Source organism: Pongo pygmaeus, chromosome 4, assembly GCF_028885625.2.
Source record: "Pongo pygmaeus isolate AG05252 chromosome 4, NHGRI_mPonPyg2-v2.0_pri, whole genome shotgun sequence".
Classification (NCBI taxonomy): Eukaryota; Metazoa; Chordata; class Mammalia; order Primates; family Hominidae; genus Pongo; species Pongo pygmaeus.
The window spans coordinates 134,034,357-134,054,054 of record NC_072377.2 but is presented as its reverse complement, the minus strand read 5'-3'; the positions used below and the strand labels follow the sequence as shown (position 1 = coordinate 134,054,054).

At 34.0% G+C, this 19,698-nt stretch overlaps 1 protein-coding gene across 4 annotated transcripts in view; it reads right to left on the bottom strand.

The window, feature by feature from the left end:
• The window catches only part of ADAMTS19 (ADAM metallopeptidase with thrombospondin type 1 motif 19), a 283,956-nt gene that overhangs the window by 190,112 nt on the left and 74,146 nt on the right, over positions 1 to 19,698 (bottom strand). For all 4 annotated transcript variants that reach the window (XM_054488423.1, XM_063665471.1, XM_063665472.1 and 1 more), the window contains one exon: positions 3,162 to 3,205. In XM_054488423.1, the coding sequence (XP_054344398.1) occupies positions 3,162 to 3,205 (44 nt within the window). The remainder of the gene's footprint in view (positions 1 to 3,161; positions 3,206 to 19,698) is intronic.

Here is a 19,698-nt window from a genome sequence, read left to right as displayed (position 1 = left end):
CATCGGTTATAGATAAAAGAGAAAAGAAGTAAACAATGACTTAAAAGCATCTGTCAAAAAATATATCCCTTTGGATTACATGAGGAGATTTTAAAATGTGTATGAAACATTTTATTGATATTAACCCTAAATCAATTTGGCTTTGTTTTACTAGAGATTGATAGCTGTTAAGATGATTGATAAGCTATATATATGCTCATTTAATTTTTTAACAAGTCACAGAGCAGTTTACCAGCATTTTCTCTTAATAACAATAGAGAGGTTATTAATATTGCCCCATATTTTTCTTGCCCTGTAAATGAAAATATGAACATCAGGGAAGATTTTTATGCCTTAGGCTACAAGTAACATAAAAGTCTTAAACTGGCTTAGTAATAAGGATATACTGACTCACATATTCAGAAACCCAAACATTAGACTGGGCTCCAGGGTTGGAGGATTCAACAATGTCATCCAGGAGAAAGAAACCTTCCATCTCTTCATTCTGCAGTATATGATGTCAGATTCATCGTAAGGATAGTTTCTTTCCTGATTATAGTGATCAGGGTTGCATTCTTCCTTATTTATATCCAGTGGAGGCATATATGATCAAGCTCTAACCATCAAAAATGCTACCTTTTTCTGCTTGATGAGGCAAATATAGGGAACAGATCATATGTCTCAACCAGGGCAATGGCATGTACTGACTGGCTTAGGCCTAGGATCCTGAAACAATTCCCATGATAGGCCTAGACTAATCATGACCCAACCCCGTAGGGCTACCCTTTCCTAACATAGCATTGCAGCTACACAGTGGTAGATGCATGGATGATGAGGTGGCAACCACAATGTCTATGTCTCACAAATGTCTTTATAAATCTTATAAATATACAGTTGTCCCTTTGTATCCATGGGGGATTGGTTCCAAAATCCATGGATGCTCAATTCCTTTTTATATGATGGGGTGGTATTTGATTATAACCTATGCACATCCTCTCCTATACTTTGAATCATCTCTAGATTACATTTAATACCTAATATAATACCTAGCACTTACAAAGTAAGTGCTATGTAAATATGGTTATACTATATTACTTTTAATTTGCATTTTTTGTTATTGCTGCATTTTTACTTCTTATTTTTATTTAGACAAAATATTTTTGAACCACAAGTGGTTTGAATCCATGGAGATGGAGTCCATAATACAGAAGGCTGACTGTATATAACTCTAGACATAGGCATAGGTAGTGTGACAAGAAGGTTTTCGTGGGGTTTAGGTGAAACAAATTACTTTGACTTGGTTGTTATAAGTTTTCATTTTACCTCTCTTGAAGAAATACTCCAGAATTTTACTCTGTCAAGACTACATAGGGAAAGACCCCGTCTATATTTGGGCTAAAGGAAAAAAATATGCCATAAGATACAGAAGGGAGAACTAGGCTTTAGTGATGTCAGAGGTGCTGATGACAATCTAAGGAATCAGCAAAACAGAGAGAATTCAGGAAGGGCACTGGACTTTTCACACCCTATGCTGTAATATTTAAAACTGATTTTTTTGAAGATCTTTACGAACAGGGCAAATAGAGCTAAAGATTCAATAAATTGCTTTCCTGCCAAATCTTACATACTCTGATTATCAGAACACACTGAGGTACTCAATTATTCAAATGTGTTTTAAATTAGAAAATAAGATTTACATATACTATATCACAAATATACACAAAATTTTGAATTAGCAGATTTAGCAAGATGTGAAGTTCTGTTGTTATCAAAACAGAAATTGGTTCTTCTTATTAGTAGCTGCTTACAGGCTATAGAGTCAGTTCGTGTGTATAGCTATGGAAGATGCCGCCTGAGTTGTTGATTTCTCACATGTGCTCAAGCAAGGTAAGATGTTGAGCTGTCCCTATTAAAGGCTTTTGGGGGCAACATTGCTGCTTACATGAAAGAAAAGGTTATTATTCTGAGGCAAGCTTTACTGGTAATCAAAAGCTTCCATGGTTAGGGTAACAAAAACTAGATATCAAGTTTTAATTTCTGGAGATTCAGATAGGAAAAGAAGAAAACTGGGGGAAGCAGGCAAGAGAGTCAACAGTAGGAAGATGGTCCCTACATCAATTCTGCTTTTCCTTAGAGGTGCCCAGCTCTTTTCATGCCGACAGTTCCTTCTGAACCAAATATTCGTTGATTCCATCATCATCCACCTTACATTATTATAACTACTTTCCATCATAAGTTTTATGAATAATATATGTCAAAAATCCTTATATTATCTAAGATTTTAAACATATGAGGAGGTTGATGAAAAATTAGGTTAATGGAACTAGTTAGAATTATCTTTTAAAATACTAATATCCCTATGTTCTGTGTCTACCCACTTTTATTTATTATTCACTTTATAAAAAAAAGACACAACAAAATGGTCAAGTTAAAATACTGCTCATCCTATAGAAATGAACCCTACATGATATGCCAAAATCAGATTACAACTCTTAAATGAACCTTACCAATAATATATTGTTACACACAGCTACATAACTTAAAATTAAATATATATATTTATATATAAAGATTGGGGTATCTTTGGATAGATACATTTATATTTATATAGATACATTTTAAAACATGAACATATATGTGACCATTTTCTCAAAATTAGAAGAACAGTGGTTCATGAATTCTGTTGGCTATCTGGTTCTGTTTTAGGCTCTTTAGATATCTAATACAAATGGTGAAAAATTTGCCACTTCATGTAAGAAGAATCATACTGAATCAAGCAGTTTATTTCGACACAGTCTGCAAAGGTCTTTAAGCATACATAACTCAAAAAATAATCTGTTATCCTGCAAATTAGTCAAACATAATGTCATTAATATATTTTGTCTTTGATTATTAATAATAATAAAATTGTATTGAACTCATGTGTGTATCTCTGAGAAAATAACAAAAAAGGACTAATTATAGCCTTAAAGCATCACTTAAAGATTGTCTCCAATATGTATAGTTGATACATGTCTTTTACACTGAAGTGCTGACAAATGATTAAACATATAGGTAGAAAATATGTATGTCTGACATTTTGAAGTTATTCCTTTATAACCAGAACACAAATAATTTCCTATACTTAAGTGATATGTTCAAGTTCTCCAGAACTCCAAAAGTGTGAGAATTTTTACACTTACCAACAGTATCACATGGTTCATCTTTGTGCACACAGAAATCTTTCCTAGAAAGAAAAATAGAAAACTGAAATAAAGATAAATTATTTTGTACAAACAAGACACCATGTGACTCGTTTTTAATAGTTATTTGATTAATTGAAGCACATCTGTCATCTCCAAGAATCTAATAAAACTGTGAATAAGATTAATTTTTAATTCTAAGATATGGAAGATTAATTAAATTTTATAGCACATGATAAAATTAATCCTCAGACATTAGACAGTACCCATATGATGGACAATATTTCAAAAGTAAGATCCCATCTTGTTTTGAATTTTAGAGTATTCTATTGTTTTATTACAAAAAAATCTGGTATTGGGACAAGGCTTTCCATTTGAAAAATTACTGGAAGATACCTACTTTATGTAACACAAAAATTATTTCCAGATCAAAGATTTAAATGTAAGAAATACAACTTAAAACAACATAATATTTTCTATCATAAGACTGGCAAAATTTTTAAAAGACTTCTAATCATTTTATTAATGGTATAAGGAAATTATTATTTGACATAAATGGGATCTAACTATGTATAATATTTTATAATTTTTACTCTTTATCTGACATTATATCTTAGCATTCCTAAGAATGCTTCACGCTTGTTATCAATTATTTAGGATTTCATAGGGCAAAATTTAATAGACCTTAATAAGAGTTATGAGATTTGGAGGCAGAATATATGAAAGCAAAACTTTTAATCTACCTCTTACTAGCTATGTGACCTTAGGCAACTTATTTAACCTTGGTGTTTCTCTGTCACCTCATCAGTAAGATAGAGGTAGTAATAATATCTACCACCTAGGTTTATTGTTCAATTTAAATGATTTAACATGTATAAAACCTTAAAAACTTAGGTTACTGTGCACGGGGAATGAATTAACACATATAAGGTATTTAAAACGGTGCCACACACAAAGTAAGCTCTAAAAAGTTAGTTGTGATGTTTTGGTTGGGGATTTTTTTTATTGCTGCTATTAGTGTATCATAATATAAGCAACTTCTCAGCAATAAGCTTTTAGGTTCTATACAATTTTTAGTATCACAAACAATATTACAATGGGTTTTTTGTGTGTATACAAATGAGAAATGTAAAATTATCTTTTAAAAAAATTTCCTCTCTTTGTTATAGGATCTGAAAGATGTATCTAAAAGACAAAAAAAAAAAATGACTTTTAAAATTAAGCACAATACTTTTGCCTATTCACCGATGACATCTACATTGATCTTTATAATGGTTAGCTTTCAATTCACATCTTGCTTGGCTCATCAGCAGTATTTGTGATTTAATACATACATATATCTATATATGTATATATGTATATATAGATAAATGTATAGATATATCTGTATATATAGATACATATATACATATACAGATACATGTATAGATGTATCTGTATATATAGATACATATATACACATACAGATACATGTATCTGTATATATACATATATACACACACAGATACATGTATCTGTAAATATAGATACATATATACACACACAGATACATGTATCTGTATATATAGATACATATATACACACACAGATACATGTATCTGTATATATAGATACATATATACACACACAGATACATGTATCTGTATATATAGATACATATATACACACACAGATACATGTATCTGTATATATAGATACATATATACACACACAGATACATGTATATGTATATATAGATACATATATACACACACAGATACATGTATCTGTATATATAGATACATATATACACACACAGATACATGTATATATAGATACATATATACACACACAGATACATGTATATGTATATATAGATACATATATACACACACAGATACATGTATATGTATATATAGATACATATATACACACACAGATACATGTGTATGTATATATAGATATATACATATACAGATACATGTGTATGTATATATAGATACATATATACATATACAGATACATGTATATGTATATATAGATATATGTATGTGTGTGTGTGTTGGTAAATGTTCCTTGCATATTAGAAATGTATATTTAATTTTTTGGAGTGCAGTTCCATATATGCTCATTACATTTAGCTCTTAAAAGCTCTGATGTACAATTGTTAAGTAGAATAATCAATTCTGGATTGATTTTTACATTGTACTGACAAAAGACTGTTAAAATTCCATTGTGGTTATAATTTTTTGATGTTTCCCTGTGATTCTAATTTTTGCTTTGTTTATCTCAAAGTTTATTGTTTATTAAGTACTCAGTCTCTAAGTTTGATTGTTTATTTCGAACTATTATTTCTTTATCGTGTAAAATCCATATGTTTACTTTGCTAGGGTGGATTGTGTCTGATACTAACAAATATTAATATACAGTACTGCACTAATATTTGCTTGTCCTATCTCTTTTATTTTGTTTTCAACATCCGTTTTCTCTGAGTCTCTTATAAAGAGCACATAGTGAAATTTTTAAAAGCTAGTTATATAATATCTTTTAAACGAATTTAATCCTTTTCTATTATTGATATGTTTGGATTTCTATTATTTATGATTTCTATTTACCAAGTTATATTTTTTTTCTTTATTTTATTTTATTATTATTATACTTTAAGTTTTATGGTACATCTGCACAATGTGCAGGGTAGTTACATATGTATACATGTGCCATGCTGGTGTGCTGCACCCATTAACTCGTCATTTAGCATTAGGTATATCCCCTAATGCTATCCCTCCCCCCTCCCCCCACCTCACAACAGTCCCCGGTGTGTGATTTTCCCCTTCCTGTGTCCACGTGTTCTCATTGTTCACTTCCCACCTATGAGTGAGAACATGCGGTGTTTGGTTTTTTGTCCTTGAGATAGTTTGCTGAGAATGATGGTTTCCAGTTTCATCCATGTCCCTACAAAGGACATGAACTCATCATTTTTTATGGCTGCATAGTATTCTATGGTGTATATGTGCCACATTTTCCTAATCCAGTCTATTGTTGTTGGATATTTGGGTTGGTTCCAAGTCTTTGCTATTGTGAATAGTGCCACAATAAACATGTGTGCATGTGTCTTTATAGTAGCATGATTTATAGTCCTTTGGGTATATACCCAGTAATGGGATGGCTGGGTCAAATGGTATTTCTAGTTCTAGATCCCTGAGGAATCGCCACACTGACTCCCACCATGGTTGAACTAGTTTACAGTCCCACCAACAGTGTAAAAGTGTTCCTATTTCTCCACATCCTCTCCAGCACCTGTTGTTTCTTGACTTTTTAATGATCGTCATTCTAACTGGTGTGAGATGGTATCTCATTGTGGTTTTGATTTGTATTTCTCTGATGGCCAGTGATGATGAGCATTTTTTCATGTGTTTTTTGGCTGCATAAATGTCTTCTTTTGAGAAGTGTCTGTTCATATCCTTTGCCCACTTTTTGATGGGGTTGTTTGTTTTTTTTTTGTAAATTTGTTTGAGTTCATTGTAGATTCTGGATATTAGCCCTTTGTCAGATGAGTAGGTTGCAAACATTTTCTCCCATTTTGTAGGTTGCCTGTTCACTCTGATGGTAGTTTCTTTTGCTGTGCAGAAGCTCTTCAGTTTAATTAGATCCCATTTGTCAATTTTAGCTTTTGTTGCCATTGCTTTTGGTGTTTTAGACATGAAGTCCTTGCCCATGCCTATGTCCTGAATGGTATTGCCTAGGTTTTCTTCTCGGCTTTTTATGGTTTTAGGTCTAACATTTAAGTCTTTAATCCATCTTGAATTAATTTTTGTACAAGCTGTAAGGAAGGGATTCAGTTTCAGCTTTCTACATAGGGCTAGCCAGTTTTCCCAGCACCATTTATTAAATAGGGAATCCTTTCCCCATTGCTTGTCTTTGTCAGGTTTGTCAAAGATCAGATAGTTGTAGATATGCGGCATTATTCCTGAGGGCTCTGTTCTGTTCCATTGATCTATATCTCTGTTTTGGTACCAGTACCATGCTGTTTTGGTTACCGTAGCCTTGTAGTATAGTTTGAAGTCAGGTAGTGTGATGCCTCCGGCTTTGTTCTTTTGGCTTAGGATTGACTTGGCGATGTGGGCTCTTTTTTTGGTTCCATATGAACTTTAAAGTACTTTTTTCCAATTCTGTGAAGAAAGTAATTGGTAGCTTAATGGGTATGGCATTGAATCTCTTTATAGATTCAATGCCAAGTTATATTTCTTTGTTCTTATTTTTCTCTTTCTTCCTTTTATTTTTCACTCACTTTTTTTGGCTACTTTGAAAGTAACATTAAATTGTGGTTGATGTATGATTCCTTTTACATTTTAAAGTATGATATATTTGCTCTCTATTGCTGCTGTAAAAATTCCATAAATTTGGTGACTTAAAACAACACAAAACTTCACCTTACAGTCTGAAGGCCAGAAGTTTGAAATGGGCTTAACTGCACTAAAATCAATGTGTCGGCAGTATCATGTTCCCTCTGAAAGCTCTAGATGAGAATATGTTTCCTTGCCTTCACTAGCTTCCAGAGGCTACCTAGATTTCTTGACTCAGGGCCTCTTTCTATTTTCAAGGCCAATGATTGCATCACTCTGCCCCCTGCTTCCATCCTCATATGACCCTCTCTGACTCTCTTCTCTCTCTCTTTTCCTCACACCAGGATAATCTTGCCCCCTCAAGATCCTTAATACAATCACATCTGCACAGTCATTTCTTCCATACGGGATAACATATTTTCAGGTTCTGGAAATTAGAGCATAAACATCTTTGCAGGGGATATTATTTTTCCTGCCTACCACATATCCTTAGAATGTCTAAAGCTCTTCCTCCTGAAAAAGGCAAGAATATAACATTCTTTTAATCCAATCTCTCCCTTCAATTTTTCATGTGTTTTTAATCTGAAATTATGGTTCCATCTTGATTTTTCAAATCTAAAATTAGACAGTTTCTTTTAAAAACCATCAGGGCTTATGTAGCAATTTGCCTATGTATTTAGCAATTTATTTTCTCAGTTATACTTTACTTTCTAGACATCTCACTATTCTTTTTAAGTACATTCTTCAGCATCTCTTCCAATGAGGATCTATCTATGAACGGTAAACTTTGCTTGTTTTTTCTTTTGCTTTCATTTTTATTATGTTGCTTTTATTCATAACTGAATAGTAACTGAGTTGTTATAAAGTCAACTTTATTGACTCTCAACACACTGAAGATACCATTTCATTTTATTCCAGCATTCATAAATATTGATTAGAAGTCTCTGATTACAATTTTTGCCCTTTTTCATGCATTTGCTTTCTGCTTAATTTTTAACACTCTTTCTGTCTTTATAATTCTACAGTCCCACGAAGATGGGTCAAGGTACTGATTTTGTTTTTATTTATCTTCTTTGGTACTTGGTATATTTTCAACTTAAAGATCCATGAACACCTAAAAATTCTTACCATTATCTATTTAGTTAATCCCTCTGACATTCCATTCTCTTCTCCTAGAACTTCTTTAGGAATATGATAGTTCTCATTCTGATGTCTGTAGTGCTCAGGCACCTTTGTGTATTTGCATCTCTTAACCACTCTATGTAGCCTGCTGGGAGAATCCCTCAGGTCTATCATCCAATCCACTAATGCTCTCTTCAGCTGGATCTAATCTGCTCTTCAATTTAGAAATTGAAATTTTAAGTATACGTACCATATTCCATATTTCTTCCTGAGAACATTTATTTTCATCAGTTTTCAAATCAACTGTTTTTCCCCAAAACATCTTATTCTCATATTTTGAAATTTTTGATTGTTTTTAATTAGGTGGACATGCTTGTTTTATAATCCCTGTTAGTGCTTTTTAAAAATTATTATTCTTTAATATGCCTCTGGGTTCTTACAATGGAATATGTTGTCATTGGTCATTTTGGAATTCTATTATGAACTCATTCAGTAGGATGTTAATTGTGGTCGCCTCGTGGTATAAGTTGAAAGAGAGTCCCTTCAGAGCAGTTTTGCATATGCTTTCACTAAGTGCTTCAATTTTGAAATCAGATTCATGGTAATGAATACCCAGAGGAAGCATTTTTGTCCTAACCTGGGGTGATGGATGAGGCAGAATGTTTCCTTGTTCACAACCTGTGCTTGCTGGCAGAACTTTTACCAGTTCATACTTTTATTAAGGATCTAAGTATCTGCAAATTCTAGTTGTGTGTAAACATTTCAGTTCCACTTCCCCACTTTCCACAGACTCATTAAAACATAAAAACCTAGATTTTTTTAGTTCAAAAAACTCCCTCAGGGAAGCTACCACATTACCTTAGATGCTTACTAAACTTGCTTTTGGCTCATCTGTGCATGTGAAAGTATGCCTATTGTATTTTTTGCTATGGTTTATAGATGTTCATAATGGGAACATTTTCTGATTATCTAGACAGCCAGATTCTCACATAATTAAAAGAACTGGACTTAATCTGTGACCTACCATATAGGAATGAAGTGCAGTAAAATGATACATTAGTTTATTGTTAGCATTAGGTCTAAATATATATAGAAACAAGCCATATAGGCCTTATTTTATTATTACATTTTATATCATGCAGCTACTTTCACCAAATGCTTTAAAAGACTGCAAACCTGCCTCAATAAGATGTTCAGTTGATATTTAATAGTTTTTCAAAAATGTCTTTCAACAAGTGGGGATTATTTTACTTATAAATTATTGTAAAAAATATGTGATTACTGCAATATTGTTATTTTTCTTCCAAATGGTTGGAGATAGAAAAAATATTTGTTGCTAGCCATGAGTATAAGATAGGGATGAAGTATTTTAATATCAACATTAATTATTAAAATTGTTCTCTGTTTCTCCTGGAAAATTCTGAAAGAGATGACTATATGAAACAAATATAGACTCAATTATGAGAGTAATGTGGAAAAGGTAGAGCTAAAATAGAGAAGATAAAACATAACCTTAAATAATATCTTTTCAATACAAGGCACAAAATGAACTTAATATAAACTTAATTCATTTAAATCACACCCAAAATTTAGGAATACATTTACCATTCTCTAGTTATAAATAACAAAAATAATCCAAGTATGATAGGTTACCACATGAATGCTTCATGAAGTATCAGTGGAAGATGTATTATTCCTGTGGTTCTCTTAGCTGAGAACACTTCTCCAGTATTTCATTAGGACTTAAGCAAGGCAAAGACTCAGGCCCGCTTGCATGTTATCCCTTCTCTCTTTCCTTACTTAATTAACTCCACCCTCAAATACTTGGCTTTAGTTTGTTTTAGTGGACATGTTTCCCCTACCTCTGTTTGCCTTTATAATGCATCCAGAGGAACCTTTGCTCTAAAGACGGCCTGCTGCCCACTGCAAAGCTCACCTCATTATACTGGCAAGGGAGCAGGTTATCCCTAAAACACAGTAGACATAATGTAATGTTACACTGTGCTGTCTACTGATTACTGTATATTTCCAGACAACAGAAACAGTATAACGTTTTTACCAGTTTGTACAAATTTTACTGTTTTTCGCAAATATGCTATTATTTTTGTATTCTAGTAAATCCAAAAACTAGTTAATCCAGGCTGGGTGCGGTGGCTCACGCCCGTAATTCCAGCACTTTGGGAGGCCGAGGCGGGCGGAACACCTGAGGTCAGGAGTTCGAGACCAGCCTGACCAACATGGAGAAACCCTGTCTCTACTAAAAAAAATACAAAAAATTAGCCAGGCGTGGTGGCACATCCCTGTAATCCCAGCTACTCAAGAGGCTAAGGCAGGAGAATCACTTGAACCCGGGAGGTAGAGGTTGTGGTGAGCCAAGATCATACCATTGTACTCCAGCCTGGGCAACAAGAGCAAAACTCCTTCTTAAATTAAAAACAAAAAACAAAACTGGTTAATCCATTCTTGATAATTTAAAGATGGCTGTTAGCACTTGGTACACTAATCTTCACTTCTTCTGTATATAGATGATATAATCCTATCAGGTTGCTTGCATACTCCTTAAAAGTCTACTGACCCAACAGAATGGATGTTGAAAAGTAGATGCATTTTTCGGTAAATTATTAAAAAGTAAATAGGAAAGAAAGCAAAGAAATTTTGATGAAGTAAATAATTTGATTGTCAGTATTGGGAGTTTTCATATTAATAACTTTTATAGTAAATATATATATCTTTCTGAAAATATGTACCAAAATTAGAAGGAAAACTCTAGATAAATGAGGGAAGATACATCCAAATTTTATTTCATAAAACACAATCACTATAGCTGCCCTACTCTAAACTTTTCCCATGGTAAACAGCATGCAACTACTTTTTCCAAGCAGTCACCATCCCCTTCAATATACAAGATACAAAACAGGAAACCTTGTAAGTCTGGGCAAGACAAGACTTTTCTCAATCAGAACATTTATTCCCAGGGTTATAATGGAAGGTTTTTGCGAAGCCAAATGGTTCCTTCATAGTCCTGAGGTAAATCCTATCCTTCCCCAACTCTAGTCCCTAGCATCTTTCCACTGGGAAATCATCTTCTATTGCATCATATTTTCTGGTCAGTGTATTCTAGTCATCAGCTTCCAATCATAGGATTATCCCCCAACACTGAAACCCATATTTTCAGAGGATGGAAAAGAGATAATATAGTAAAATATGAATGGCTCTGAATCATCCAAACTCAGTAGATGAGATGCCTAGAGCTTTCCTCTTTGCTATCTTTCCTGATGCCTGATTCTTCAGTTCTTCCTTTGATTTTGAGAATATCGAATCAAAATAAGCCAACTATTTCTTCTGCTGCTCAACTTAGGCAAAGTTGATCTCTGTGGCTCAAAACAAATAATATCCTAATGATAAAGGAAAATAATTTCTGCTGGCAGCAAAACATATTCAGAGTCTCAATATAACTATAGATGAAGATGAATGGAAAGGTTTTCTAGCATTATTATTATAAATAAATGACAAAATATCATTTCTCTGCATAGGAAACTATAGAAATCAAATATTTACGAGAACACCATAGAAGTTGTATACTGCATAATTCTAGGGACACATTTATAATACACAATATAAATGGCTCCCTCTACTGTTGTGTAGTGTACAGCCTATACAACTGAATATTGTGGGATACATTAAGTGTCTCTAATATGCCATGTACTAAATAAGGGGAAGGACACAAAAGAGATAAATAAAATAGGCTTCTACTTGAAAGGCACAGAAGTGGATAAAACATATCACCTCTGTAATGTGATAAGGGTCCCAGGAGCAGTGAGAAAGAAGTCTGGGGAGTTATATTAAATAATGAATAATTCTATTCTTCAACTGCCTTTGCCAGCAAACAAATGGAGAAAGAAACACCCAAAACAGATGATACTGAATAAAATGTCAATGCAAAAAATTAAAGAACCACATAAAATCAAATCTTCACCTTAGGGTCAAGAATCACTAAGTGTAAAGTATATTCAGATGTAGGGGGAAAGGGATTTGGGGTGATTTTTCTAAATATATAATACATCATATCATGATGCATGAGGCTGCAACATGACTATTTGATTTACATAAGGTGAAACATGGGACTTCATCTGTAACTAAACAACATGATAAAACTATGACAAATGCACTGCTTATTGTCAAGGGCATTTAGAGTCCACCACATAGCCAATTTCTGTTCACTTAGCAAACAAATGAATAAAGCACATTACAAAAAAAAAATCTAGTTATTTCATCCAGAAACGCTAGAAGTACCTCTCACTAAAATTGAAGAATAAATTGTCAGCAGCATTATAAACCAAAGATCAGACGATAATTCTTAATCTTCAATTCTCCAATAATCAACTTCTTTGCAGAAGAACAAAGCAATCTATTCCAAATTCAAAATATTCAAATATTTATTTTATGGGATGGGGATAGAGATTATTTGCTGACTAGACCTTTGATCGTGTGGATTCAAATTCTCTCATTTTTGGCTCATGTAGACTCTGTGCGCCTGAAGTCTGCATCACAGAGTTTCATTATGTGAGTTTATAGAAATGACACTGTTAGACTTTGGCAACTGGGAAGGCCAATAAATTTTGCCTAAGTTCTGATTTATGTTGAAAAAAGTGAAATGTAGCCTTTAATTTCCAAGAATGAAGATGCATCTGAGAATAAGTCTCACTGCAGAGTTTAATAGTGCCTTGGGATATACCTATAAATGATTCATTCAAAAATTATTCTGTAATTTGTATTAAATCAAGTTATTTTTGCAATTTCTATGTTTTATTAAATTTTCCCTTACTTGCCAATGGCATTAGTTTGAAACTAACTTTCACATGTATTATACGTAAACCAAAAGCATTTCTGTAAATAGGAAAGGCAAAGCTATCATTAATAAAATTGAATTTTAAAGAGTATTTTCAAAGGGCATAAAGATATATGCCTTCTCCATGATTTCAATGAGAAATGTGAAAATTGCACTAAGAAATCATAGAGTTGAGAGTTAAGAGAATATGTTTTGTGTTTTTGTTACTATGAACTCAGAAGCATAACTAGGTCAGCTTTAAACTATTTACTTTATTGTACTGCACAGGACAATTCGACAAATATATGACCTCAGATAGGTTTGGATTTGTAGAAGCATTATGCATTTTAGCTGAGACCAAACTTGATCCCTGAGCTAAAATTTCTTCCTATTAATGTACGCACATAACCCCCAACATTTACTAGTTATCTATGATGAGCATTTACTAGAAACTGAGCCTGGTTCTGAGTTTACTCTGCCAAATATGGATAAGAACACGCAATCCAGGGAGATTAACATTTTTTCCTATGTTATCCTATTTTTCACAGCTTTCTTACAAAGCTAAATAGCTGATCATCTTTACCCTAACTAGAAAGGGATATTTTTTCCTTAACTACACGAAGCACTCATTTAATCTTTATTAACCAAATGGTACTAGGTCACTTAGGAATAAAATATACTCTTTAGTGGGGTGATTTTTCACTACTATGGCACAGGAAGCAGAAATATGGAGAAAGGGTGATCCTTCACAGAAGCCTTGTCCCACAAGTGAGTAAAGGGGGAACAGTTTGCCAGTATTTGTCAGTATTTTATATATGTGTACCCTTTGACAGAGCAAGTACTTTTTAATCTACCCTAAATAAATACTATTATAGCACATGTTTACAACCATATACAAACACATTTATAGAACATTTTCTCTAGCAGCAAAAAATTAGAAAGTTCTATAAACAGATAAGTAGTTGAATAAATCAGGATACTTTTATGCAATATATAGTATGTCAGCTCCCCCTCACAAATGATGCAGACCGATAGGAATGCATCAGTTTCCCATTGCTGCTATAACAGATTACCAAGAACTTAGCGGCTTAAAACAACATAAATTTGTTATCTTGTCAGAAGTCAAGTGCAGGTCTTAATGGGACAAAATAAAAGTGCCATAGAGCTGCATTCCTTCTAGAGGCACTAGGGTATAATCTATGTCCTGGCCTTTTCCAGCTTCTAGACATTGCTGGCATTCTTTGGCTTTTGACCTGTTTTTCTGTCTTCAAAACTGGGTTTATAGCATCTTCCAGTCCTTTTCTGACTTTGAACTTCTGCCTCCCTCTTCCTTATTTTAGGACTCTTGTGATTACATTGAACCCACTCAAATATGCCAGGATAATCTGCCCATCTCAAGATCCTTAATCACATTTGCAAAGTCCCCTTGCCATGTAAGATGGCATATTCACTGGTTCTGGAGATTAGAACCTGAATATTTGGGGAGGAGGGACATTATTCTGCCTTCCACAATAAATAACATAAAAATACTTGCCAGAAATAATAGTAAAGTGAAAAAGCAAACAAATAGAGAAAACTGTGTATAGCATGAAACAATGTTCTTTACATACACACCAGCTCTTAACATTGATTACCTTAGGGTTGGAGAGCGGGAGTAGAAGTTGGTAAAAGTTAATTTACTATGTAAACACTAAGGTGTTTCTTTTACTTTTACCATAAGAATATGCTTATAATATGACAATATATTTAAAAGTTATATTTAAACTTTTGCCATGAGAATATGCATTACTTGGAAAATAAAACCATATTAGGCTACATTTCCAAGAAAAGTATACAAAAATAAATAAGCAATTGTTTGAAACAGACTTTTAAGGGAAAATATGGTTTACAAAACAGTATGTAAAATGACTTCAACAACATAGACAACGTTCTGTTTCCTAAGTGGAGGGGTAAACAGGCAGTTGTTAATTATGTTATTCTTTATGCTCTTTGTATATATGAAATATATCACACTATGCTGTCTTCTTTTCCTTTTCATAGAATTCTTGTGTTGCATAGCTAGGGAAAGCTAGCAACAAGGGAGGCAATAAGGAAGAGTGGTCAGTTCAAGATGCTAGTTTTAAGGTTTTTTAACACTAAAAAAATTGGATGCAGAAAATTCTAAAGCTTTTTTTAGAGTTTTGGAAGAAAAAATGGCATTGGAAATAAGGAATAAAATTAATGCCACAATATATTTTGTTGGTGAGAAACAAAACTTGTATGTAGACTATGATCCCAATAATGTAAATCCATGTATTTAATTATATACATACATAAGAAATACAACTGATGAAATATACTTTAAAATGTTAACTCTACTTTTTCCTATGTAGTGGAACTATAAGCTAATTTTTATATTTATTCTTGTACTTATCAATTTTCTGTAATAAATATATTGCATTTGTAATAAGAGAAAATTATAAATCAGTAATCAAATTATGATTATCATCTTCTTTAGTCTCAGAAACAATATTTCTCAAATCTATTACTGTTAAGAAGGAAGAAAGACTTGACCAATGCAAATGTTTAACCTAGACTCACCTCAAACCTTATAAGTCCCCTCTCCATCCACGCAAATTTTTCCATCCCTTCTACCAACTTCAATTTACTACTCTTTTCTTTCTTTTTTTTCTTTTTTTGTGAATTTTTATTATTATTATTATATATGCCACATAGTTTTAGGGTACATGTGCACAACGTGCAGGTTTTTTACATATGTAAACATGTGCCATATTATATGGGTGCCATGTAATATACATGTGCATGTTAATGGGTGCAGCACACCCATTAACTTGTCATTTGGCATTAGGTATATCTCCTAATGCTATCCCTCCCCCCTGCCCCCACCCCACAACAGGACCAGTGTGTGATGTTCCCCTTCTTGTATCCATGAGTTCTCATTGTTCAATTCCCACCTATGAGTGAGAACATGCGGTGTTTGGTTTTTTGTCCTTGAGATAGTTTGCTGAGAATGATGGTTTCCAGCTTCATCCATGTCCCTACAAAGGACATGAACTCATCATTTTTTATGGCTGCATAGTATTCCATGGTGTATATGTGCCACATTTTCTTAATCCAATCTATCATTGTTGGACATTTGTGTTGGTTCCAAGTCTTTGCTATTGTGAATAGTGCCACAATAAACATGTGTGCATGTGTCTTTATAGCAGCATGATTTAGAATCCTTTGGGTATATACCCAGTAATGGGATGGCCGGGTCAAATGGTATTCCTAGTTCTAGATCCCTGAGGAATCGCCACACTGACTTCCATAATGGTTGAACTAGTTTACAGTCCCACCAACAGTGTAAAAGTGTTCCTATTTCTCTACATCCTCTCCAGCACCTGTTGTTTCCTGACTTTTTAATGATTGCCATTCTAACTGGTGTGAGATTGTATCTCATTGAGGTTTTGATTTGCATTTCTCTGATGGCCAGTGATGATGAGCATTTTTTCATGTGTTTTTTGGCTGCATAAATGTCTTCTTTTGAGAAGTGTCTGTTCATATGCTTCACCCATTTTTGATGGGGTTGTTTGTTTTTTTTTTGTAAATTTGTTTGAGTTCATTGTAGATTCTGGATATTAGCCCTTTGTCAGATGAGTAGGTTGCAAACATTTTCTCCCATTTTGTAGGTTGCCTGTTCACTCTGATGGTAGTTTCTTTTGCTGTGCAGAAGCTCTTCAGTTTAATTAGATCCCATTTGTCAATTTTGGCCTTTTTTGCCATTGCTTTTGGTGTTTTAGACATGAAGTCCTTGCCCATGCCTATGTCCTGAATGGTATTGCCTAGGTTTTCTTCTCGGGTTTTTATGGATTTAGGTCTAACATGTAAGTCTTTAATCCATCTTGAATTAATTTTTGTACAAGGTGTAAGGAAGGGATTCAGTTTCAGCTTTCTACATATGGCTAGCCAGTTTTCCCAACACCATTTATTAAATAGGGAATCCTTTCCCCATTGCTTGTCTTTGTCAGGTTTGTCAAAGATCAGATAGTTGTAGATATGCGGCATTATTTCTGAGGGCTCTATTCTGTTCCATTGGTCTATATCTCTGTTTTGGTACCAGTACCATGCTGTTTTGGTTACTGTAGCCTTGTAGTATAGTTTGAAGTCATGCAGCATGATGCCTCCAGCTTTGTTCTTTTGGCTTAGGATTGACTTGGCAATGTGGGCTCTTTTTTGGTTCCATATGAACTTTAAAGTAGTTTTTTCCAATTCTGTGAAGAAAGTCATTGGTAGCTTGATGGGGATGGCATTGAATCTATAAATTACCTTGGGCAGTATGGCCATTTTCATGATATTGATTCTTCCCACCCATGAGCATGGAATGTTCTTCCATGTGTTTGTATTCTCTTTTATTTCATTGAGCAGTGGTTTGTAGTTCTCCTTGAAGAGGTCCTTCACACCCCTTGTAAGTTGGATTTCTAGGTATTTGATTCTCTTTGAAGCAATTGTGAATGGGAGTTCACTCATGATTTGGCTCTCTGTTTGTCTGTTATTGGTGTATAAGAATGCTTGGGCTTTTTGCACATTGATTTTGTATCCTGAGACTTTGCTGAAGTTGCTTATCAGCTTAAGGAGATTTTGGGCTGAGATGATGGGGTTTTCTAGATATACAATCATGTTATCTGCAAACAGGGACAATTTGACTTCCTCTTTTCCTAATTGAATACCCATTATTTCCTTCTCCTGCCTGATTGCCCTGGCCAGAACTTCCAACACTATGTTGAATAGGAGTGGTGAGAGAGGGCATCCCTGTCTTGTGCCAGTTTTCAAAGGGAATGCTTCTAGTTTTTGTCCATTCAGTATGATATTGGCTGTGGCTTTGTCATAGATAGCTGTTATTATTTTAAGATACACCCCATCAATACCTAATTTGTTGAGAGTTTTTAGCATGAAGGGTTGTTGAATTTTGTCAAAGGCCTTTTCTGCATCTATTGAGATAATCATGTGGTTTTTGTCTTTGGTTCTGTTTATATGCTGTATTACTTTTATTGATTTTTGTATGTTGAACCAGCCTTGCATTCCAGGGATGAAGCCCACTTGATCATGGTGGATAAGCTTTTTGATGTGCTGCTGGACTCGGTTTGCCAGTATTTTATTGAGGATTTTTGCATCAATGTTCATCAAGGATATTGGTCTAAAATTCTCTTTTTTTGTTGTGTGTCTGCCAGGATTTTGTATCAGGATGATGCTGGCCTCATAAAATGAGTTAGGGAGGATTCCCTCTTTTTCTATTGATTGGAATAGTTACAGAAGGAATGGTACCAGCTCCTCCTTGTACCTCTGGTAGAATCTGGCTGTGAATCCATCTGGTCCTGGACTTTTTTTGGTTGGTAAGCTATTAATTATTGCCTCAATTTCAGTTCCTGTTATTGGTCTATTCAGAGATTCAAATTCTTCCTGGTTTAGTCTTGGGAGAGTGTATGTGTCGAGGAATTTATCCATTTCTTGTAGATTTTCTAGTTTATTTGCATAGAGGTGTTTACCCAATACAGGAGCACCCAGATTCATAAAGCAAGTCCTTAGTGACTTACAAACAGACTTAGACTCCCACACAATCATAATGGGAGACTTTAACACCCCACTGTCAACATTAGAGAGATCAATGAGACAGAAAGTTAACAAGGATATCCAGGAATTGAACTCAGCTCTGCACCAAGTGGACCTAATAGACATCTACAGAACTCTCCACCCCAAATCAACAGAATATACATCCTTTCAGCACCACACCACACTTATTCCAAAATTGACCACAAATTGGAAGTAAAGCACTCCTCAGCAAATGTAAAAGATCAGAAATCATAACAAACTGTCTCTCAGACCACAGTGCAATCAAACTAGAACTCAGGATTAAGAAACTCACTCAAAAACTGCTCAACTAAATGGAAACTGAACAACCTGCTCCTGAATGAGTACTGGGTACATAACAAAATGAAGGCAGAAATAAAGATATTCTTTGAAACCAAGAGAACAAAGACACAACGTGCCAGAATCTCTGGGACACATTCAAAGCAGCGTGTAGAGGGAAATTTACAGCACTAAATGCCCACAAGAGAAAGCAGGAAAGATCTAAAATTGACATCCTAACATCACAATTAAAAGAACTAGAGAAGCAAGAGCAAACACATTCAAAAGCTAGCGGAAGGCAAGAAATAACTAAGATCAGAGCAGAACTGAAGGAAATAGAGACACAAAAAACCCTTCAAAAAATCAATGAATCCAGGAG